General features: G+C 32.7%; 1 protein-coding gene across 4 annotated transcripts in view; it reads right to left on the minus strand.

Moving 5' to 3' along the window:
• LOC123551089 (zwei Ig domain protein zig-8-like) overlaps positions 1–26,559 on the minus strand; it is a 242,932-nt gene that overhangs the window by 43,269 nt on the left and 173,104 nt on the right. The window contains exon 1 of one of the 4 annotated variants that reach the window (XM_045339779.2): positions 10,206–10,920. The exons of the other annotated variants lie outside the window; for them this stretch is intronic. Coding sequence (XP_045195714.1) covers positions 10,206–10,272 — 67 coding nt within the window. The 5' untranslated portion in view covers positions 10,273–10,920. Of the gene's footprint in view, positions 1–10,205; positions 10,921–26,559 lie in introns of those variants that run through there. 4 annotated transcript variants of the gene reach the window in all.

Here is a 26,559-nt window from a genome sequence, read left to right on the forward strand (position 1 = left end):
CAATTAATAAAATTTAATTATGAGGAACCAGCGTGTGTTTATTTACGTTGCAAAAAATGCAAACACCAATCATTTAATTTATTACTTTTGCATGTTTACAGGAAATTATGGATCGTGTATTATTCATTGGCATTAAGGAAATGGAAGATACTAGTCAAGTATAACGTGATCTGAGGAATTAGGACGAGCATCTATTTGACGGGATACTGTCCCTCTACTGAATCAATAAAATATGTAATGAGGGACCTTCTGTCGTAATGAAGAAAAATCTTCTCGAGAAAGACCTTTTTTCCGTCAATTTCTGTACCTAATACAAATGACGTAACTGCGCCCGCGTTCGTCTTTTATAAATCATTATAGAAATTCTAAAAGATTTTTGCCTTTTTTAACTAACGGCTATGAAAATATTCCCTTTTGACGACTTATTGGACAATTTGTGTAATATTAAGGACAATCTAATAAATATGAAAAATAAACATACTAACAATGATGCACTGATTGATTTCTTAATTATCCTTTAAATCTAGATTCTTATAGTGTAACACTCAAATATTTGGATAACTTATTAGAAACAAAGCAATTTCACATTAATGCTTTATAGTTTCGAAATAAAAAGAAGCAACAAATATGGGTCATGGCAGAGGCGTTCCTAGATAATTTATATCTTAAAAGTTAAGAGTTCCTACTACTACACTGGAATACCTGTTGTTCACTTCGAGCTGGAGATAAGAAATGCGTCAATAGGACGCAGCTGCCCCCGGTATATGTTAGTACATAAAGTGTTAACCCAGAAATAGTACTTTGACAATAGAATATGAATACTGAACTCAAGAACTAAAACCAAATATCGAAAATATTTAATCCATCAATATTAAAATCTTACATCCCGTTGTTATGATAACATTTATACTAACTTCTATTTATATTAAAGTAACAAGCTAGATGTCAAAAACTATCATGATATAACATCTTTACATCTCAGTGTGACCTTGATCTTCTAGCTAGGTTTCTCAATGTAAGACTTGACCCATCGACTTAAGTTATAAAAAAATCCATCTTTTTATAGGAAAGTTATAAACTGTACAAAACATATGAACAATGACTTCTATGGGTGACCTTGACCTTTTAGCTAGCGGTGAAGGTCTCCAATGAAACACACTTTTCTAGATTTGGTAATCGTTTGTGCCAAGATACTTAAATGTCGATCTTTTCATAAAAGACTGGACAAGAAAATAATATGTAAAAAAATCATTTACATAAAAACTGATAAAGATCGCAAAGGTACGGGAATGGATCCTAGAAGCGACAAATTCATCGTCTTCTTATGGTGAAGTTTTGCGCGGGGTTCTTTGACAATCCACGAATAAATGGAAAGGTTTTAGAACGGGCATGAAAAAATGACCTCTTAGTGAGATCTTGACCTTAAAGTTAGGGTGATGATGTGTAAAGGTTATTCCACAATTTCTTAATGTAGTTATTTTTAGAAACTACGACTCAACGATGTCACCAAAATTCTCGTTTCTGTATCTCAATAACAACTATATGGAGTTTTATAATTACGCATAATGACGATCGAAATTCATCGAGTTCATAACACTTCTAATACCTAGAGACCTTGAATGTAAAATACAGTGACGTTTTTCATGTTTGGCATTGATTTATGATCAAATGGAATTATTCTCTGACAACTGACATACGCTACAGTGCAATTCCCAAGAAAGTGTGTATTTCAACTGTTTTGATGTTTCGATTATGTTTTATATTGGAACGTCGTTTTCGGAGATGAAACCGTAAATCAATCAAAGATTCAATCACCATCCTAAGGCACAATTTCCTGCCTCGGTTATATATTAGACACTGAGAGATACGTTATCTATAAATTTAATAACATGCATGCATTTTATTGGAAATTTTAACCACTTAATCAAGAAATGAGATAAGTTCCCGCTTGTGTTATATTATTTTGTGTGTATTATGTAAATCAAACACAACATTTGCCCTTGTTAGTTTTTTACAGAAAATTACAAAATGTATGATTTGTTATCAAAAGAAAAATCAAAGGAAAGGATTGCTAGGATTAAATTTAGAAGTATAAAATATGCGAGGAATAGCTTAAGATATAAAATTGATTTCAGATTGCGTGTCCGAATACCAGCAAAGGCGACAAGAAACAAACAAGATAAACCTTACCCCGTGAATATATCGTCCTTACAAAAACAAACAGGGACATATTTCCGTTTGTGTTGCCCCTAAATATAGTTGTTTCTATCAAATGAACCTGTGTAATGGTAATTTATATGTAGTTTTCATTATTTGACAAAATCCATACATAAATAGTCAAGATGCGATAAATATCCAGAGGGTAAATTGATTGCCACGCGTATTACATTCTTTCGAGTACTCAAATATTGACACTTATACTGACACTTATAAACAGTCACTGAAAATTTACCTTTCCTTATGTAAGTTTATTTTCTCAAAAATTTTCAGTGTAAAGCAGCTTGTTATCTTTAAAAACACTCGTTTCAATAGAAACGTTTAAATCCTCATATTTGGCAAATTAAGTTAGGAGACCCCTAATCAGGAGTGGTATAGTACGTCATCAACAGGTGCGCGCAACACTTCCCGATGCGGCTTTTTTATGTCAAAACAACTCGATTCGGTGAGTAAACTTGCAATTATTTCATTGGTAACGAATAGATTTGGAAATGACATATAGTCTAAAGTACCCGCATGTGCCTCTAGTTTATCACTGACTTTTGCATTTTTCAAGAAAGCCTTACGTTTAAGAGAACATTCGAGCACAATGCACTTCATGGAAACACTTCCCCATTCACCACACCATATTATATCGCATAAAAAGAGTTTTCATGCATTTCTAATGACTAAATGCCTTGACGGGTGTTCTTTTATGGCAAACAGAGGTCAGTGATACCTTAATTAATTATTGGAATCTATAGTTTCAACGAAATCAGTAATATAAAATTTCGCCTTCCCGGTTCACCAGGTAAAACGATGCACTTCCCGGCTCACCGCCCGTGTGGCATCGTGTTTGACTTAATTATATGTAGTCTTCAATTTATTTTGACGCATGGTACTTCGGTTGCAATACCAGCAAAACTAGTATTTAGCAATGAACGTTTATGTCAGTAAAAACAGTGCTTAATTTACTTTCAATGACTATATTATGACAGATTTACTCTTTCTTTTTCAGATCACAACAGAAACACCTGTGATGTTCTGTTTATCAGAATTAAATTATGAAGCTAAACACTTGGGGTTCAGCAGTATGATATCCGTAGACAGATGAACATAAACTGCATATAGTAATTCATGCATTTCTCGGGAATAAAATGACACGTCAAAAAAATCAGAATTGTAGAAAGAACAATACCCGCTTGTTCTGAATGTTTGTGAAAAAGTCAGAAATGAAGACCACAAAAGTAGTCGTTGTTTGAGGTTCACTCACTGGCAATATGTGCAGACACCGTTTCAGTGTTACGTGTGACCACTACCGTACAATATTTAGCCATGAACAGCTTTTTAGACGGAATTTAATGTGATTTTGCGTGACTTCAAGCAATTTTATGTTTTATTGAAACATGTTTTGTTTTGTCTGACTGTGTTGAAGTCATAGAGTCTTGTCATGCCTCTCCTTTATTCTAAATAACATGACAGATTTTGATGAAAGGCAACAGCAATATTAAACTTTGTATGAAATGTAGTTGACACTAATGCTCATAACGGGTAAAACACAATAATGTAAATATTTTTGTTATCTCTATGTTTCGGTCAATGAACGTTCACAGATTATACTACATTGCTACTTTATCAATTTTTGTGTGTTTTTAATGAAATTTCTGAGATATAATTAGTGTAGTTGCGCAAAACCTCAACATTTTCCAGTTTAATGGTTTCAAGAGTTATTATATTCTGATTTTTGTTGATTTTGAAGTTTAGGCAATGCATCTCCTCTTCATGTCTTTCTGTCGTGTCTGAATATTTCCAATTGTTAAGAATATGTGACATAGAGATGTACACTACTTCTTGATCGGAGAAAATTAAAGCATACAATGTGGAAAGAATTTGTCAGATATGCGATCCTAATGAAACTTAAGGTGAGTTTCATTTTTTTTAAATGTTGAGTTATAAAGAATTACATCCAAAGTTAATGAAACGTTATCATTATACTTGTATAAATGTGTATAAAATTTAGAATTGCTACATTCAAGTAATAAATCTACTTTCGTTGATTTGTGTAAATATATAACATTAGCTGATAAAAAGGAAGATGTGGCTATGTCTTGAAAGTGTATGTCCGTATGTTTATGTCACAAAGGCTTCCACTGTGTAAGGGTTTAAATAAAAAATCAGTGAAATTTCCTATTTTAAATAATCTTTTAGACAACAACATTTTCAACAACTAAACAGTTTAAGAAAAGCAAAATAATTTACATTGCAAGTAAAATTGTTCTACCACCGTTCAAGCACACTTCAAGATTTAACATGTAATTGGGTGCACTAAGATTTGCAAGCAAAATCTGAACATTTGTCAAATGTTAAATCCTGAACCGCTTTCTAGTGTAGATTCAATTGATGTCCTATTCTACTACGTGGTTATTATAATTCGGTTGCAGTCACTCTTGGTCTTTCCCTGCGCACATCTTAAACTCCTTAATAAGAACTTTTCGTTGGCGCGATACAGTAGTTTCTCATTTTTCCCGAGCAATTGTGATGATCACGGGGCCCTGAAAGGTTAAACAAAATTAAATAGTAGCATATTATTAAAAACTAAACTGAATTGGTGCGACTTTATACCTTTAAAAATATATTAAAAGGTTGCTCCTTTAAAAACAACACATGATAATAATTTAACTATATAATTTTGCTTTACTTAGCATATTATCAATGCATATTCTTATTTGTCTCATCGAGTCTTGCCTTGAACTCAAGTTCGAAATCAAAGCCATCATACTCGTCTATTTTCGATGACACGCCATATATAGTTATCATGAAAAAATAATTAGAGTAACAAGTTAACTAATGGTTTCCAAAATACTTTCTATTTATAATATCATGTGTCGAAGTGCCTATCTAACTTTACCCCTTAATAAGGTTTATCTACTGTAACATTATTGAAATTAAATCAGTCATTTATATCCATACCTTCAAACAGCAACAGACATAGTCATGACAAAGTTTGGTACGAAGACCTAGTTGAGCGTTGAAATCCTTGTCTGCGGTCGTTAGAAGATGTTCTCCAATTCTCAAATATTATGTCGTACAGCTTTTGGAAAATATAATACGTCAATTATGTCTTGCATGTCGATCACTCAGCAATCCTTTTTGACATATATTGACAATTCCATTGATGCAGACTAGAAGTTTTGTTCCTTTTTCATCTTTCATGTACCTAAAATAACAAATATAAGGACATGATAGAACATAATTATATCATACATATGCACGTTTATAGTATACAACATATGTTCAAGATATGCCTCGTTCTTTCAATATTATCTTCAAATGCTTAAATGAAGTTTACGGACCATCTAGTGCAAGCGCTCTGACAATTAATTATTCGAGTTAATAGAACTTCCGGGCAAGCGTGATCACATTTACATGAGCACCAGCCTGATGTTAGTCATGCTAGAAATTGGTGAGCCGGGAAGGACATCAATTCAGTTGGTGAACCGGGAAGGCGAAATTTTAGTTTACTGATTTTTCGGAAAGTTAAGATTCCAATGACTAATCAAGGTATCACTGACATCTGTTTACCATAAAAGAACACTCGTCAATGCTTGGATTGATCAGAAATGCCTGTAAACTCTTTGTTATGCGACATAATATGTTGTGGTGAATAGGGAAGTGTTTCCATGAAGTGCATTGTGCACGAATGTTCTCTTAAACGGAAGGCTTTCTTGAAAAATGCAAACGTAAATGATAAACTAGACGCATGTGCGGGTACTTTCGACTATATGTCATTTCCGAAGCTGTTAGTTATCAATGTAATAATCGCAAGTTTACTCACCGAATCGAGATGTTTTGACACAAAAAAAACGCATCGGGAAGTGTTGTGCGCACCTGTTGATGACGTACTATACCACCCCTGCTAATGATATTTGGAAAGTTTCGTTCGATTACGTATTGTTCGCATACAATTTCGACATTCTACGGTATGAATGGAAAGTCAGGTGCTCAAATGAGCTACATTATTGTCCGATAAATGCCGGAACGCCATTCAAAAATAAGTAATTTTACGAAAATTTACTGACTGCCACCTAAAATGTAAACAAACTAACAATCTTCATGTGTTGAAAGACTAGTAAGTACCTTAAAAACCTTTTAAAAAGAATTTTTGTTAACGCACTGTGTAAAGATTACTTTAGTAGCAAAAGAAAACAAACCTTCTTAAAGTAAATAAAATCACATAATATTATTTGAAATATATTTATAACTGACATAACTCTTAGCAATCTTTAAATATCAAAACAGGGCCAAATGGTTTCGACGTTAATATTAATATTGCGATCAGATCAGCATTTTACAACATAAGAACTCGTCGTTTTTAGTAATTTACAAAATATGTATCTAGATTTAAGGTAACAGAAAATCAAAAATTCACTAAGGTTACAAGATCGATATGAGAGATTATTAATTACTCAATAAGTCTATCTAAATATTCGGAAATCATAGCTTTGTATTAAAATAAACTAGTTTGAATGTATATCCAAGTTACATGAATATGATAATATTCTGATAATGGTTTTCTAATATTTCAATGTAAATCAGGTCTGCGATTCCATTCATCCAATTTTGATCAAATACCAGTAGCCACATAAATACAGATACATAACGTTAGGAATAACATAGATAATGCTGGTATAGTTTTTTTTTATTTCAGTCCACCGATCGGAAAGGAAGGTGGATTAATAAAATGACATGACTAGATAACTTGCAATTTCACAACTTAATTGATTAAGTAAAGAAGTTTCTAAAATTAACCAGTATTTTAAGGTTCACTTGTTATTATAATTACATTTCAGGAAAAAACAAATACATGTATAGTGTAAATAAATGGTTAATTTATATTATTATTGATGAATCAAATAATACTTTTTGTCAGTCCAGAAAACGTTAACCAATTATGATACTACAAAGAATAAAGTTTCAAATTTTAAACAAGGTCTAAAGTCTGACAGCAGCACATGTCTAAAACTTTTGAATATTGTAGGTGATTAAACGCTCTTCTCTTTTTGAGTTGTTTTTCTATTATTCCAGGTACACCCCTAAACCACGGGCATCATGTCACCTCAGGCGGGCACCATTGTAGAAACAGAGCTTCATAAGACAGCTGGATAGCTTCCTGACGTGAAAGAGCTCTTCACACAAATCGGGGATTCTAACCCACATTGGTGAGAGGCAAGTGATTCAGTCAGGGACGTTTCAATCTAGGCAAAGAAGCCCCCCACCACCATCCCTCCACCCACATGTTCTAAGTAATCCTCCCCATGAAATTTCTGTGGAAAATAAAACGAGACAAAACAAACAGTCAAATTCAAATTTGAAGTAATACAATGCCTACCAAATAAAAATAAGAAAACACAGACTCTACGGTACTAAAATATTACACTAATATAATCCGCCTTACAGATATATTCCTAAACAAGAAATAACTTTAAAAAAGATGGTCGACGAATTGTAAAAAGGAAAGAAAGTTATGAAATTTTCATCTAACATTCATCTTTCATCTAACATTTTTCAAACTGCAAAACTAAACACCGCACTTTAATAATTTAAATGGCTCTCTTTTAATTTTTCACAAAGGTTTCGTAGGGTTGCAATTTTGTTTCGTTTCGTTTATCCTTAGACGAATAATTACAGCAGTAGTTTGAGGAAGATTCATCAAGCGGTTCATGAGAAGAGGTCATTAAAAGTTTTTATATTTTTAGCTAAATTGGTCCCTATCCCCATTTGTAACAAAATAGCAGAGATCTTACGATATTGTTACACACCAAGTTTGATAAAAAAATCCATTACATTTTAGTGGTTAATGCGAAGAAAGGCATATTTACTTTTAGCTATAGTGGTCCCTAATAGGGCCAAAGTTCCTATATAAATAAATTTGGAAGAGGACCTTATAATGATGCTCCAGACCAAGTATGACAAAGATCCATCAAGCTGTTCATGAGACGCTGTCTTAAGGCATTTCTAGTCTTAGCTCTAGCAGCCCCTAAAAGGGGTCAAATGTCCCAACTGAACAAAGTTGCCTGCGGGCCTAATAAAGATGTTACAAATCAAGTTTGATGAGAATACATGAGAAAAATACAATTAAAGGATTTTTTATGTTTAGCTTTAGCGGCCCCTAAAATAGGCCAACTGATCCCGCTTTAACAAATGCATATTCGCTATTCATGAATCTTTGGACAATGACGTCACACCTATAAAAAAGTGAAGGTCAAGCAAAACATACAACTGTACATGTAATTATTTCAATATTTCTGTTTCATAAGCAAAGTTTGACCGTAGTCATATCTCTAGATAAACTGTATGCAGCGTACCTTCGTTTTAATGTAATGAGATTCAGTCATTATATAGCATAATAATAAAACAGATTTCAACTGGGTTCAATATTTGCATACCATACTAAAGAAAAATATTCATATCTAATAAATCAGTTAAATAATTTATAACAAATATATCAAAGCAAACAAGTACTCATTTTAATATGCAATCTGAATAAGTCACAAAAGCAAGAAACCTTTTTCATATACAGACGACAAATGTAACAAGGAAAATCTTTTAAAAAGCACTTCTCTACATAGAAGACTCTTATCACACCCTTATTCATGTGATACGCAGACCGTATTCAGCTCTTTCTTTAATTTGATATATGTTGGAATTTGAACAGGTTTTTATCATATTTATTAAACTTATTTATCATTTTGAGATATATCAGTATTCTTGCCAAATATACTGAGCGAAAGTTAGCTTTAAAACTGTGAACAGCGTCGTTTAGGATAAACGCTTTGTCTACATTTCACTCAGCGTAGCACAATCAGCAGAGTGAAATAAATTGACACTCTCGTCCAATCAGACAGAGTGTTGCATAAATCTTTCATTTTGATAAATTATCTATAATGCGTTATCAAGTAGTTTGATTTGCAAACTGAAGTCACGTGGCATGGGTCGGTCAAGGTCGTGAATTCGTTCTTATAACGGCATTCGCCGAAAAATAAATAGGTCAATTCGAAGATATTCATCCACGCTACATGCTACTGTTTATATTAAGATAAAAACGATCCAATTATTTACACAATTGCATCACGCAAGTGGAAATTTCTCAAAATAGTTTTCAACTGACGGTCAAAATACACTGTAAGAATGCTGTTAGACTTGTGAAATGAACAATAAATAAATGCAGCATTCTACTATTTCAAGCAGTTTTAATAATAATTAACTAATATTTGAAAGGGTGGATTCCTATAGTAAGCAACAAAAATTCCACGAAATGAAGAAATAATTTTGACTGAGCAAGAGCTAGTTGTCTTATGTAATATAAAAACGTGCACATTCAGTATGTGGCAATAATTTTTCGCAAAACAGATACGGAATAATTCGAATTAGTTTTACCTGCTGTATTAGTTATTCTGCAAGCTTTTGATATTCAAGTTTAACGAAATATATAATTATTAACATATAAAGAAGCACTAACTTAAAATAGTGTCAACTATAAAGGTGGCGTTAGGAGTTTGGTTAAGTGAAATTGATGCACCATGTTTGGTATAATACTAAAACTGAACAAATAGTAGCAATATGCAATACACAAAATATACTTTTTTAATCTTCGGATGATGCATGCGCTTGTAAACCTCTGTTGTTTCTGTTTATCTTGGTATAATGCATGAATACATTTGGGAAATCACATGCACATTGGAACAATTCTGTAATTATATACATGTAATTTATAGCCTATATAACATTTACGGAGTTTCTGTTTGCATTTACTATTTACAATTAACGTTCAGGTATGCTAAAGTTGAATTTCTTGAAGTTTTTCAACGACCCTTTGTGCCTACATTAAGTATGTCTACATACAGCACCTTCATTAAATGCTTTCTTTTTCGATTTTCGCTTTTTGTCCTGTCCTACGCTACTTATTACTGCCATGGACATGAGGATCAACTAATACATTGAGTACTTACCATAACTGTAAATAGTATCTTTCACACATATCCAGATATAAACTGCAAAGATGCGACGAAGATCCATAGCGAAATATTTAAACTCATTTCAACATGTTAGAATATAATATCCTTACATATAAACAGTCGCACACAGCTTTTATTTTTTTCGTATTTTTATTTGTATATTTTAGATCCGTCTCCCAGTATTTATTCCCTTCAAGAGTGACTTCACTCGCGTTTAATAGCAAAGTTTAAAGTTCTTTTCTTTGACAATTTAAAAGGAAAACCTGTATGACACATTACACTGTTTTCAAACCATATTGTTCCACAAACCCTTTAAAAGTGTATATTATTTGTAAACGCATAGTGTAAACAGTTCTTTAGTAGCGATTAAACACTTTTCAAAATGAAATCAAACCTTCTCAAAATAAAATCAAATATTGACAAATTTCGAACACATATTTGAAGTGTTATTATAATGCATTCAAAATTTTGCTATCTTAAAACATCTGAATAAAACTAAACATCTTCTATGTTTATCGTTGAATTGCGTTTCAATACTTCGCAACGCAAAATCGCATTTGATCAGATAACTTATAATATTATATTTTAACAGAATAGCTTAAAGATAAAAATACTGAATATCTAGCACTTCCACAGATCAATAGTCCAGCAAGGCGTCATCTGTAGATTTATTCAACACCGGTTTATTTCAATACAAATTATGTAAAATCGTGTCTATCGTCCCGTACATTCCATCTTAATGAAATACCCGAGTTACGTAAGTTACGATTTCCCATATGAATGGTTTCTGAAGTCTATAGATTTTTCCGATACCAGTTTATTTCAAATGTAAATCACGACTACAATTCCATACATCCAATTCTGATAAAACATCATATAGATTCTGCAGACGACAACGTTTGAAATCACATATTTGCTGCATTTGCAAATATAGCAAAAATACGCATATGTATTCAAAACTTTAATGTTTTTGCAAAAAGGTTTATATTAACAACTTGGTGGGGACGTACGTAATACTTCCCCTTTCAGTTCAATGAATAACACAGCATATATAATGAATGTTCAACTTTTTTGTTATCTCGTTGACTAGGAAATCGCCGAGAGGTTTCTTTGACATTCTTTACGAAAAATGTGCTTAGTAAAATTGTTGTACATTGTATATGCATATCTTAAACTGGACTAAAATATCTTTGGGAAATCACATGTTGAAGGCAACGAATAAGTATACTTAGAATATGCACTAAAAAGTCTATTTGGTATGCAAATGGCTGGCTTTATGTTTGGTATGAATATAAAGTAGGACAAACGGTTGCATAAGAAGATCAATATGCATACTAAATATTGTCATTTGATATGAATATAAAACAGTATCGTTTATCTCGTTTGGATCGACATAGTTGGTCCGTCTTAAGAAAAGAAGCATTAGATACTAAGTAGAAAAACAGAGACATCTTTAACTAAAACCAATCCCATAAAACTTATATTTTTCGTTTAAATTAGGACAACGCCACACTAATTACGGTTAACAAAAGAGCCTACCATAAATCACTATATCCAAGTACAATGTTCATAGATGTGATACCAACAGAGCAACAAGTCTGAACAACATGTCATCATCAGGTTTGTGGTGCAATGTGATCAAGACACGTCGCCTAGTTATTTATTTTAAGTGTAAGTGTAGTATTTATTACTGATTGCACTGGCACGATTAACAATATTTATAACATCTAATTGAACTTTTTTTCAAATAAATAAATATAAAACCTAACACCGTTTGGAAAATGTGTAAAACTATATATGAGCCATGCCATGGGAAAACCAACATAGTGGCTTTGTGACCAGCATAGATCCAGACCAGCCTGCGCATCCGTGCTGTCTGATCAGGATCCATGCTGTTCACTAACAGTTTCTCTAATTGCAATAGACTTTGAAAGCGAACAACATGGATCCTGACCAGACTGCGCGGATGCGCAGGCTGGTCTGGATCCATGCTAGTCGCAAACCCACTATGTTGGTTTTCTCATGGCATGGCTCATATACACATATCAAGGTAACTGACGTATAACGTTACGATGATGAATCTGAACACAGTCTAACAAAACTGGCCATAGAGAGATCTGTACCACTTTGATCACGAACTTAGTGACCGTTTGCCTTAGACCAATGGATACGGGGAGAAGTGTATTACCAATAACTGTTACCAAATCTCGACATATATGTGCAAATTCGAACAGGAAAGCGGTTGTGATACACTATCCATCAATCCACTAGTCTTGCATAGAGTTTGCCCTAGATGTGTACCAACTGGTGACAACTGAAGATAACTGTTTTATTTTCAAGTATTCAGTTCAGTGCAAACTCAAAATTCTTGTCAATATTAAATTAAAGGCGGCGTCAAAAATCCAAATACATGTATATCTGAAATAATACACATATCTGTTTTGTAATTTTGATTATATGACTATGTGTCTTGATTTTAAAATGTGGGTTTGTTGCATCGTCAATTCAGGACCTCACACAATAATTGAAAAACTGAAACTGAAATTGACCGTTTTCGCAATTAAACACTCGCGATTTCAAAGTGATCTATATGCTCAGAAATGATACAAGACTTAAAGCACCAATTTAATGTGTGAAATAACAGTTATAACAATCTGAAATTATGTAGCAGAAATAAAGGAAATCCAGGACCGCATCCTAGTTTGTATTACTGACATTGATTTTAATTGGATAATGATTTAGAACAGAATGTCTAATGTGCATATACGTAGCTAGTATTTTTTCTCAAATGCACTCCCGCCGATTTCAAACCTATTTTCAGTCGTTAATTCATACAGATAAGATACAGCGAAAAAGTAAATCGATAAAATTAGATTTCATGAAACATGTTTGCAGATGAAAATATGCGTCCCAAAAAAGAGGTCATCATATCAAGATCACATTTCTCTATAACAACCGAAATATCAGACAGTTCAGCATATCATGACACGCATACGTCCAATGGCATGATATCATGACGTCACACATTCGTACATAGCACATATCGATGAAGGCTTGTCAAAATCGAGATGGGAATCATCTAAAAAATCTATCAGATTATGAAGTGATATTGGTAAGTTGAGCATACTCCTTTCTACGTCATATTTTTCAAATGTTTATAGATTGTATCCTGATGAATTCGTTACTTGTTTTATACTTCCAGTAATATATCCAAATACATTTTATACATATTATTTCAACGTGTGTAAAAAGGTTATATATTACGGTAAAAATTAAAATTTGAATTAGTTATTTTAACAACCCAAAAACGCAAGTCAATTCGATTAACAATCTGCTCGCTGAAAACATGGAATATTCTCTTCAAAATCATTTAATCGAAAGAAGCTATTTGAAATGCACAAAACTGCGATACAACTGACGGTATGAATATGAGAGAGAACCGTATTTTTCTGGATAACTATTTTCCGTAGCTTTACATTTCATTTCATCAACAGACTTCTTAATGTGAACCCTTTATATCCATTTCTAAGCTGATTTACAGTCAAATTGCACCATGCAATTGTTCTGTATTATAGACATCAAATGCAATGATAGTATGAGCCTTATGACAACGCAACTTGTTAATAGGTGTGCATAACAAATTTACCATATTTTTAAAATGATAGCTAAAAACCTTCAATGTGTAATGAACACAACTGCATTTGTCATCGATATGGTCAGCATTAATTATTAAATGAGCACATTTAATACTTCGATGCGGCAATATTCTTAATTCAAGGCAATAAAACGTTTTTATGATAGTTATTAATTCGAAAAGTAATAAACATTTAATATTCATGATCAATTATGCCACATGAGATTAGGTTAATATGGCACACTACATACTAAAATCGGAATAAATTCCAGTGAAAGAAGAATAATTCATTATGTTAAATGCAATTTGAGGCTCAGTCATCAGTATGGCGATACTAAAGCTATATAATTAACTATAAACAACAAAGTTTATAATAGCAACGCACGTTCAAAACTTTGGGAGTGTTGGAAAACGTCTTTTTTTTTTTGGTTTTTTTTTTTTTGTTTTATTTTTGTTTTTGTTTTTTTGGAATAGAAGCGAACATTGATGTAATACAGTTCTACCGTTATACCCGTTCAAAAATGTGATTCAAAAACAGCAGATATCATCGGTAGGCCAATTGAAGAATTTTTTGAAGTATCTAATATATATTCACAATCGAACTTTTTATGTCTTGTTTGTAAACTTATTTATGCATTGGTGTATATTCAAATAACTTGGCATAAATATTCATCATTACAAGACATTGCGTCATGTGCTAAGGTCAAGGTCACAGACACCTGAGTTAACTTTCTTTTTTTTTTGTATATGAGATTACTCCCCTTTCATATGATAAAGTACAATACATCAGTTTTCCCCACTATTTTAAAAATGAAATTATGTTTTAAGTAAGACGATTTGTATCGATAGATATTAAAAGCAGTAAACAATTGCTGCCTTGTAGAATGCAAAACCAGGCACAAGTTATAAGTTAATGGTATATGAGCCGCGCCATGAGAAAACCAGCATAGTGTGTGTGCGACCAGCATTTAAAGCCTATTGGAATTGGAGAAAGTGTTAGCGAACAGCATGGATCCTGACCAGACTGCGCGGATGCGCAGGCTGGTCTGGATCCATGCTGGTCGCACACCCACTATGTTGGTTTTCCCATGGCACGGCTCATATATAGGTAAATGCAGCATTACTATGGCTGCAACACATGAGGCTGATATGTAGTGCAGCACTGTATCAACAGTACAATTAACTTAGTCTGGTGTGTAATTGTTATTTTAGTATCATATCAGTGTCATGCATTTCATTCGTTTAATAGTTACCTCCATTAAATATGATAAAATTTTCATCACATTTTTATTTATTTTCCTTATCAATTTAAAAATAGAATCACATTAAATCTTTAAAATACAGATATTACCATTTAAACGCATTCACCAATTATAGATTTCCCGACAGTTTCAAACTTCATAATGTCTTCATGAATTATATGATATATAGTTTTGATTTATTTACATTGTTAGTATGTTGCCCTATTACTTAGACTATGTTGTATTGGCATGCAATATGTTTTGTGAAAATGTCCCTAGGCGAGGGACGTTGGTAACTATGTTACAAATTCTTGATAAAATTTAAAATATTGACCTACAAATTAGAACTGACGTAGTTGTTGTCATCTGAAATCAACATTATTATGACTGCATTGTGCATTTCAATAACGAAAACGCGCATGAAAATTATTTTACTTTACGTATTTATTTACTAACTCATTATCAAAATAAAAGGGTTAGAGCGGATTTCCAGGAAGCAAAGACCAAAGACAACACAACAACATCCGTAGACAATCAAGTTCCATGTGGGTGAGTACCAAATACTTACAAGAACAAAAGCCAAATTCCAAGCAGAGCCTCGTAACCGCTAAAACATTTTACACTCGAACCGGATACAACCAGTGAGAGATTATTACCCTCTAGACATTACTTTAACAACTATATTAGCAACATTACCAGGTTTGAAATTATAAAAAATTTCTTGAGGAGTTTTGTGTCTTTATTAATTTGTAAACGGATTTCCACTACTTTATCAATTTTACTTTTTCTTCGGCGCATATGACCTTTTTGTCCAAGTATTTAATTTCATACATTTCGTTTGAAACGCTGAATAATTAGACAAGATGTACTAGCCATAATCGATTTAAAAATTAGCTAAAATTGTAGCGATTGAACTTAGAGTTTCAAATTAGTTTATCAAAATGTGTCTCACATCCTCTGTATACATTATAATGTATTATCTATTTAACCTTTAGCCTGTTGGCGGCAAGTGATACTGCCTTTGCGACCAGTGCAAACCAAGATCAGGCTGATCAGGGTCTACACCGTTAGCTGTTCAGACAGTAAATGTTAGGTAAACACCGCTTCGAATAATTAATGGTATTGCCAACATTGAATGTTTAGACATTTAATAGGCTAGTGGTTATTGCAAGTTCGCTCTAATGTGTTTATGTTTCCCATACACTGATTATCATACTGATTCTCTCATAGCAACACCATATTTTATTGTCATGTTCTAAAGTCCCATCGGTATTATGTTCACAAAACTAATATAATATCAATTATGTAACAATTTGAATATAATTAGTGTTGATTATAATTAGTTGCCTCGTACAAGAACGGTAGTCGGTCGCTTTAGCTGAGAAAGCAATAAAAGCTGAAAATTATGTTATATAAAACACGGTATTACTGTCAAAAAAACTGTTATATCGGAAAAGATTGCTTCGACAGTTTTGTATAAAGAACACATAGTAAATGTTCTTTTATCCGTCTAAATATTAATATTAGTATAACAGGGACATATGGAACAGGATGTAAATCTTAACAGTCCAGAAATTTCTTATTAATATATACTAATAGGTATCATATTTATACCAACCTTCAAAAACTTCTTATGCATTCTTATGTACGTTTAAGTTATATATCAGTCCCAGAATTTGTAAGATGTAGCCGGACAATTTTAACCTGTCTTATTTTGAATAGAATGCCTTCATTTCAGTGTAAAAATGAATAGAACTTTACAATGTCATACTATCTTTAAAATCAATACGTGCTTTGTAATAATATTTCATTTTTAAACGACAGTTTCCTATTATTTCTTGGTAGGCATAAGAGATATCATTATAGATACGAAAATATCCTTCGGGAAAAAATTTGCTGACAGCAGAAAAATTAAATATACAATCATGAAAAAGCTACTTGGTAGTCACTTTTCGAAAGACTGTCATTTGTCATTTTGTAATACAAAACGCTTTCTTGAGAAGATTTATATGCATACGAAATACCAAGTTGTCATATGACATGAATATAGAAGAGTGACAGTTATCTATGCTTCCTAGAAATGGGGACTTAACCTTGTCACATTTTATTATAGAAATGTCTATTATCAAATAGAAAATCAAAGACAGGTCTCAGCTATAAAGACATACTTACGAATATTGTTGTAGCTGTTGGAACGTTATCATACTTTATTTATGTTCAAGAAAGGCAGAATGTGACGATGTTAAAAAGTAAGTGTGTAGCATGTAGGCGGGAACAGTTCTTTACAATTTCATCAACTTTCAGTGCGAACTGATTTCTAGTGATTCATTTGTAGTTGTAACGAAAATTAAATTGTTGATCTATTGATTAAGGCCGTGGAACACTGTTCCGTATAATGGCAAAGATCCAATTTCAAGAAAGCATCTAAATAATAGAAACATACAGCAGTGTATGTTCATACAGCAGTGTATGTTAACGAATAATTCTGCGTAAAGCAAACTTTAAAAAACAAATTATTAGCAGGCTATAACGCAGTATTTTTTTTTTTACATTTGCAATTTCAATATCAAATATTACGATATCTGTAGATGATTATATATTAACATATCCGGATTCTTCACGTATAATGTTACAATGTTGAATGGCAACAAAGTTATAATAAAACAATCCTAACATGATTTTACTGTTTTGACAACGAAAAAGGTGTCTTCTTTCCAATACCATTATTCTATCACATATGCACAGAATGAAATTAGGTATAATTTTGCGATTTTTCAATAGTTTTTCTACAAGTCACAGTCGTACGGTGATACGTAAACACTTCAAAATTTCCAATCTCTCCTTTCCACTGAAATGAAATTCCTGTGATGTCAACAATCTTTCATCTCGTGGCCTATTATTCAGGCCCACCTCGGCGGCTCAGTATTATGAGTTGATTTTGCTTCATAACATAAAAAAGACCGAAGCCTACATCGAATCCTATTGTGACCTTTTTACCTTATTTTCTGTGCGAGCAATTGCATATGCAAGCTGAGAACCAGTGTAGTTGAGCCGATGGGAGGACTTTCATCTTTGCGACTTTCGAAACTTTCACCGTTGACTTATAATTATGTTTTACAGTTTTACAATCACCTGACTTGACATTGGTTTTTCTGATGAAGACAGTATATTTTAAACACTAAAAAGAAATTTTAAAATATAACAGAAAGCGTCCATATGTTTCCGAAATTCCTCTCCAATGTCTACATGATTTCGGTGAACTATAAATACAGAATGTAATTTGAACAAAATATGTACCTGTTTAGAAGACTTAAATTTTGTTTGGCGTATTCTGACTCGGGAAAAATAAAAAAAAATATGCTTTGGAGTAATTAAATAAGAATACGTAAGGATCTAGGCCACCTTTCATTACCGTACTGAACGTGTTAAATGTGTCCTATTTTGTTTGTTATAAAATGTATCACCCCATCAATTAAACGTGTTCTTATTCCGCTATGATGATATTTCAAGAACAGGTAATGGTTTAATATTACAACAGGGACTTTCTGATACCGCTTTTTGCACTTTTTGCATATCTATTATTCATTTTGAAATGTCTTAACATTTCCCGCAGTGATATACAACTGTATTATTTGTACGCTGTCAACGATAAATAAATCTAGAAGAAGATCCCCCAGAAGCAGGGACTGCAACCAATTAAAATATAGCAGAATGGGTCTGAAGTAGTCTTTTCATGAGAGGTTCAAAAGTGCAATATCTCTAACGTTCCAGCTTCTATCGTAAAAGAATATTGAATCGACCCCGTGATCCCTAATGCCTCTATAATAACAACACTGTTACACATCACGTAAAGACTGGTGTTGTGATGGCAAAACGCACTTTCGAAGAGCCATTGGAAGCATAGACTGCAACCAGACAAAGTTAAAACAAAGTAGTTTTGCGAAAAAAATAACCATATTTCATACTTCAGTGTGCCCATACTCTAACATACAAGCAATTGTTCCAGCACGAAATTCATATTTGTTTTTAAAAACTCATTGATGAACAAAATCAAATGAAAATTGAGTACGCAAGATCAATCATTATGCTATAGGTAACTGGTTTTATGATTTTAAGTACAAATGTATTATAAATGCCAGCATGAATTTTGATATTAAGTAGAACTGTAAAAACCATAACATTAATTGTACCCACCGGAGGAACCTTTACCAAACTTAAAATTGTGCATTTGTCCTGCCACATAAAACGAACGGCAGGATTAGTTCAACCTTTCCAACCGTTAAAACTTAACATTCATAGTTTTATGCACAAATGAATAATGTACTTATCACAACTGAACATACTTCATACATTTTATTTATTCTTCAAGTGGAAGTTTGAGAATGATTCATTAAGGTGCAACAGTTTTGTACTGAATAAAATCTATGAAAAAAACCTTTGGAAGCATAGAAGGCAACACAGCTATATAATAGCAGACTTGGTTTGACTGTTTCTGTTCATCAGGAAATAAAATGCGCAAACCCTTACCTACAAAATATTATAGAAGAAAAATGGCTTTCTGAGAAGGGTTTAAAGTTTCAAGACACCCATCCCCCCACCCCCCAACCCAACCCCCAAAGCCTTTCTGACATGGGTTTCATTAAACTACTGCAATATCCGAGAGAAACATATTTCAAAGTAGAAAATATCAAATTAAGTACGAACGACGAAATGGATGACAATTGGTAAAAAAAATGAAAAGACATTTAATTTAATTAAAGAATGCGTGTTTCACTACAAAAAGGATCAAAACATCATCCATTCGTGAATACGAGTACTAGATCTCATATTTTCCCTTGTGGCCTTAGCTTGTGAAAAATATCTTATTTGGTTTTCACATAGTAAAATATATTTTCATCCTACACTGAACCAAATAGATAAAACTATACTAGTAAACAGTAAACAGTTAACAGACCAATCGTAGTCTATTTGCATGTTTCTGGGTATCTAATATCCAATCAGTCATATTTATTGTTTGCTACGTGCGAGAAGAATCAGATTGAACACGGTATTCTAGAAGAGCTTAGCGTTTCTAAAGTCATAAGTAGTTGTATTTCTTCAATACATTTACTTTTTCTACAAAAAAATGTTTTTAGATTTAGAAGGAACGCATCTAGCATTGCCACATTTTCCATTTACGTAGGAGGTTTTCTGTGATCTTATGACAACATTCTTATAAATACTTAATGAAATCGTAAGATTGGATATCCCGCTATTATCAAGACTTCACTCAACACAAGTTAACATTTTACTTTCAGTAACGCAACGGCCATTAATGGGAAACCTAATTTATTTAACGGATTTCAATTTACAAAGATACGTAGCTTTACTTAAATTGACATGTAATTTCCGCCTTAATAATCTCTTGGCAATTTAGACTAAACGATCATCTGACAACATGAAATTTATTAAAGTCGTTTCTTAGGGGAACTGAAGAATAACCACTTTTATAGCTATCAGTACAAGTTTATTGATTTAAAAGGTTATTTTCGTAGTATTTATATACGTTCAATTCAGTCTTAAACGCCATTGCTTGAAATTGACATTGTTGTGCATAAATAAAAATATGGCACAATTCTTTTCCTTATTAATGATGAACAAATAACCTTAACAATAAAATATTAAATGATTGATTGATTTAAATGCTCTCATAGTCAAATTTATTATTTAAATATTATAGCAAAGTACTTCTTTCCAGAGATAACGCGATAATTTGCGTACTTTACCCAATGCATATATTGTTAAATATTTATTTCTTGAGGGGAAATCTCTTCATTAATAGGAAGAAACTGCACGAATAAGAAAGCACGTGATGATATATCGCTCTAAATCATATAGATAAAATCTAGTTATACAAATAACCATCATACACCCAGGGGGATTGATCCGCAACTATGTATCAGCAGAATGAGAGGCAACCTGAAATTCTAGTCATAATCAAAGTAAAGCCGTGCACTTATTGCTGACTGTGTTATTGTATGAGGCTCTTTCAGAATAATTTCTATGATTGCAATAAATGCTGATAACACTAAAACACTGATCATTCTTCGAAAACATGCGCCTGTGTAGAAAATAATACAGCGTTCAACTTGGTATATTTGCTTCGTAAACCGTGCGACGTCTAGATGTGTTTAAGTATACGTTATTTAAAGGCGTACGCTAGAATTCCCTGTATATGAGATGGGCGAAAATTTTCCCAATAAAAGAATTTCTTTAAACTTTGGATATTGAAGGACAATCATCTAAGAAATAAAAAAATGCAATAAAAATCATAGGTCACCGGATTCGAAAAAGAGTTATCTGCCCTTGAAAACGTCATTTTTGGGGGAAATGCCGTTTTCAAGGGCAGATGACTCTTTCTCGATACCGGTGACCTATGATTTTTATTGCATTTGTTTTTGTTTCTTAGATGATTGTCCTTCAATATCCAAAGTTTGAAGAAATTCTGTTATTGGGAAAATTTTCGCACCTAATTCTAGCATACGTCCTTAACGTCGAGATCAAGTGTTGAATATGACTTTAATTATTCATCCTTGCTTATTTCTACTTCTCCCAACACCCATCCCTTTGAATACACTTATCTATTTTTGTATTTTTATATAATTAAAAGGTACTTTTTTGTTGGATTTTTGAAGTCACCCGTCTGGCTGTGTTTGGGGTACTCTGTGCTTCCGGGAAGTCTACCCGTATCCTTTTTCTATATATGACATATAGAATTGTAATGACATTCAAGTGCTTATAACAAACTGAATCTATGAAGCGATTTTAGATGCCTTACATTCAATTATTAAACAGCTACTACCGTTACGGTACTATCATTCTAAAGATACGTAAAACAGATCACGTGCTGTTAAAACACTTTCTGAAATATGAACGTAAATGTATCACAGCCCCATAACGCAGAACTGAAAATGTTTGAGAGGAAATCATTTTAGTATTCATTGTAACGAGACATTTTACTTTGTATGCTAGAATATCGTTAACTCATGCTTGTTTCCTGTTGTAACATCTGCAGAATCCGTTAGGATACGTGTCGTGATATAGCACCATCCAATCCCTTGGGATTCGGCAAATGTTATAACGTAGAGGAAGCATGCCTTATTCCTCAACAGAAAGATATTTTCAAGAAATGAAATATTGTAGGTTTCCAATACCCGTCGTGTTTAGGTTTTCAAATGAAATATTCATCAAGAAAAAAATGTCAGCAGTAACTAAGAAATCTTCATGTCTTTTTTTAATGTTTAAAAGTAGCACAGTGGATGCAATTACGAAGAGACTTTTAATGGCCAGTACGCAGCTCTTGAAGACTACTGTTGTGATATTTGATAACCTCTTCAAGAAGATCCTATATTAGAATAATAGAATGCAACCAAGCAAAACAATAGTAAACTTGGGTTTACTGAGTATGCTCATGCGATTACTATAAATCAAAGCGCTTAAAGCACTGATGGTTGCTGTTATTGCTGCTATTCAATTTATAAAATAATGGAAAGAAAGTGACACCTGAGGAATGCTTACTATAAACCAGAAGACCAATTTTCTTTTTCTTTCAAAATGCATGCTTTCTCACTGCCTGTCATCGTTTACGTGCAGTCCTTATTGGATAGTTTTGGTTCTTTTTGATTATTTGTGAAGAAAAATGCAACATCGCTTACACGGATGTTTTTTTACTGTAAATAAATAATAAGAATGCAACATCACTTACAAGGATGTTTTTTACTGTAAATGAATAATAAGAAGTTTTTTTTCCAAATCATTCAGGTTTTTAGATTTCATGTGAATGCCTTTGGACACTGTCTGCCATTGATTATATACAATGAACAGATTAAGTCTAAGGCTTACCAGATAGCTTTTGTTTTCATGAGATTATTGTAAAAGAAAAGGAAACAAACATGCACCACAAATGAACCTCAGAATGCCAGTCCTGCAGCAAGTATATTTTAGTTAAGCATATACCATAAAACAAGTAGAGATGTATAAATTAGCACCCATCTCTTATGCTCAAAAGTCCGTTATAGATAACAAAAGGCTTCGCAAAAGTGCTGCACAGACTGCCTGACATTTGGTTGGACAAACTTACAACTTTCGTCAGACCGAGAAAAAAAAATTGAAAAATGGGTAACTGACGAAACAAAACCAGTTCAAGTTAGATACATATACTGACAGCATTCTAACACTTCAATGATATCAAAGAGGTTTAAACGGAAGGAAAATTAACATCTAACAAAAACGTAAAGAAATTTAAATATGTATACAAATATAGCTTTTCTTCAGTTTGAGAACATTTGGTGCGAAAAGTTAAATTATTAATCAGCAATTTAACAACATCGAATAATAAAAATACAGGGAAACTTTAAATGACGTGCCACTTTTATCTTTCATGCTGGTTGATTTATTCATGGAGTCAGGAAGACATTTCATACACATGAACTTGTAAAATATTGCACAATTGGGAATACTTACAATTATATGCCTTATGTTCAATTATATTTAATATGTAGGAAGTGTCTCCCCTTTTTTGTAACACCATTTAATTAGGTCTAAAGTAAATAGAAGCTTCTTTTTCCATAACAAGAAAATGTTGCTATACACTTGTCACATTCTTCACTAATAAATTATCTCGTGGAACCAGTTACATAATTATAGCACACACTTTTAGCTAACAGAAGTTATCCAATATTCATTTTTATATATGAAAGGTAAATGATGTACGTCACTGATATCACCCGTGGCGGTTGATTTAATAATTTAGTCAGCAAGGAATAACGCATTTATAGGAACTTGACACAATAAGTGTACTGTCAGCAAGGAATAACGCATTTATAGGAACTTGACACAATAAGTGTACTGTCAGCAAGGAATAACGCATTTATAGGAACTTGACACAATAAGTGTACTGTGGGGAAAACGTTAATCGTGATCAGATAACAGTATTTATACTCGTATACTCGAAACAGAAGTGTCTGCTACAGTGTATTCCCATTGAAAATATCTTACGCGTACCTACAGGGTGTTAGATTATTGTTAAGTTAAATTTCAATATTTATCTTACATGTTCTAAATTAAAGATGTACAAGCATTTTATTTCAGGATATCCGCCATTATGGAAAATGCTTATTTGAATATTTCTTCCTAACAAAATGTATGCCGAAAATAAATGCTAAATCATCAAAATATGCCTACTTACTTTTGACGGGCATCTGCATTAATCTCACGTAAAATACACGAAAGTGGTAAGGGTCGGTAATTTCAAATATCTATTTAAGGCTTGTTTCTGTTATTTTTCTAACAGGTAAATATAAAGATAAGCTACAACTGAAATAATAGTTTTCATTATAGCACTTTATGTTATCTAGTAAGTATAAATTGAAACAAAAAAAGCTAAAAATATCAAAATTAATCAGTTTTTAAAGGTTTTCTTTCTAAATATATCTCTTAGATGCTCGGTGACCCCAACGTTTTGTTTTTCTTTTCATTTTGAAGCAGTTTTGTGTGTCATTGAAGCAGTAAAATATTTTTAAATTCTTAACTAAATTTAAGTACGTTTATTCCATTGAAAAAATGTGCATGGGGTAATTATGTCAACATGTAGACATGAACGATTTTTATGTAACATTTATGCTTACATACTACCGATATTACCTTGTATTCATTTAACCTGTAATACCTGAAATCCTTGTAGCATTGTGTGGGATATTATATGTTAAATAAAGTACCCCTATTTTTTAAATTTTGTTTAATTTTAGAAATGCTTAAACAGTGGAAGAAGAAAATGCCTTATGAAAAAAAACGAATGCGGCGACCTGTGCTCATGAAACTTGTTCTTTACGCTCACAGAGTATGATAAAGGTCTTAAACACAAAAAGGACGGATGGAAAAACACTATATTTCTTCTAGATACTTTGCCATATTCAGGAAATATAAATGCCTTTTATAATAAACATATTTATTTTTTAAGATATTAAAAAGACATGATATTAAATAGAAATAACTCGGAGAAATTAAAAATAACATTGATCAATAAAATTAATACAATTTGCAATAAGTATTCACGTCAAAATGAAGAATTGTCTGGTGTCTTCCTTTACCATCAACGCTGGAAAGTGGCCATATGAAATATAACTGTGTTGGTGCGACGTTAAACACAACAAAAATATTAGAAGGTAAGTCAAAAGCGACAGGGTAAGCATTACGTACGAATTATGTAGATAATCCTGTTTAATTATACAATTTACGCACATTATTCGCACATACATCTTCTATATCTATTCCGTAACACTAAAATCATGTTAAAGCACGGTAGTTTGCAAGAGACTTACACGTACAGGTCAAACCATAATCATATCGAATAAACCTTTGTATGCCCAAACGTCTTTGAAATTATTGCACGTTTTTTTATCTTTCTTTGATTAACTTTTCATTGTTGGTCGCCATAGAAAAGGTGATACGATATCTATATTTGCTTCTCCCAACATAATCCACCCTACCGTTAAACTGAACAGAAGATAATTCAACTAAATGTCAACTGGGCCATATATGGCATGATATTGTGAAATATAATGACAGGTTATGAAAGGAGAATGGCGAACGAGCTTTTTGTAATGTATTTAACGACACTCATTCTTGTTAATGTGAGGTAATTTGATGGTTATGAGACTTGAAGGAATATACAATGTAATTATATACCCCAATTGCATTTTCTTATCCATAGGAGAAACTTAAATTGCCTTGAATCACGTTTTGTACATGCAAACAATATCAATTGTCGTAACACTTAGCCAGACAATTGATTGGTTTGTCATGTGTAACATACTAAGGCATTGTCTAGAATGTTGATGCTCAAAGAGCAACAATTTCGAGCCCATTATTTGCTGACACATCAACCAAATGACTAAAATATTGCAGTCAATTTAAAACAGTGCTTCAAACAGGTCAAAGCTACAGCCCCAACTATATCGGACAAGTCAATTGACTCACTTAGTGTGACCTTGTCCTTTGAGATAGGGACCAGTGTCCTGTGACAACACTCTGTGTCATTGAGGTCATTTTGCCTGCCAAATGAAAATAATACTGATCAAAACAGTCGCAGCTATGAGCTCGACAAGATCTTACAAGACTTTTGAACTCCAGTGTGACCAGGACCTTTCAGATAGTGTTCTATGGTTTGCGTACGATACTCCTCAAATTGAGACACACATTCAAACCAAACAGAAATAAGACGGCTCCATGCAGATCAAATTTAGAGTTTGAACAAACTCAAAAACAAAGATAAATATTAAACATGGAAAGCACCGTTCAAAAATGCAACCTCCCCAAATTTAAACTCATAATGCACACTACCAACACATATACACACATACAAAGCAAACACACGAGGACAAACAGCACAGTGGGGCACAGCCTTAGAATGGTCAGTGGCAGAAACACCACTGGA

The sequence above is a fragment of the Mercenaria mercenaria genome, chromosome 4 (assembly GCF_021730395.1).
Source record: "Mercenaria mercenaria strain notata chromosome 4, MADL_Memer_1, whole genome shotgun sequence".
Lineage (NCBI taxonomy): Eukaryota > Metazoa > Mollusca > Bivalvia > Venerida > Veneridae > Mercenaria > Mercenaria mercenaria.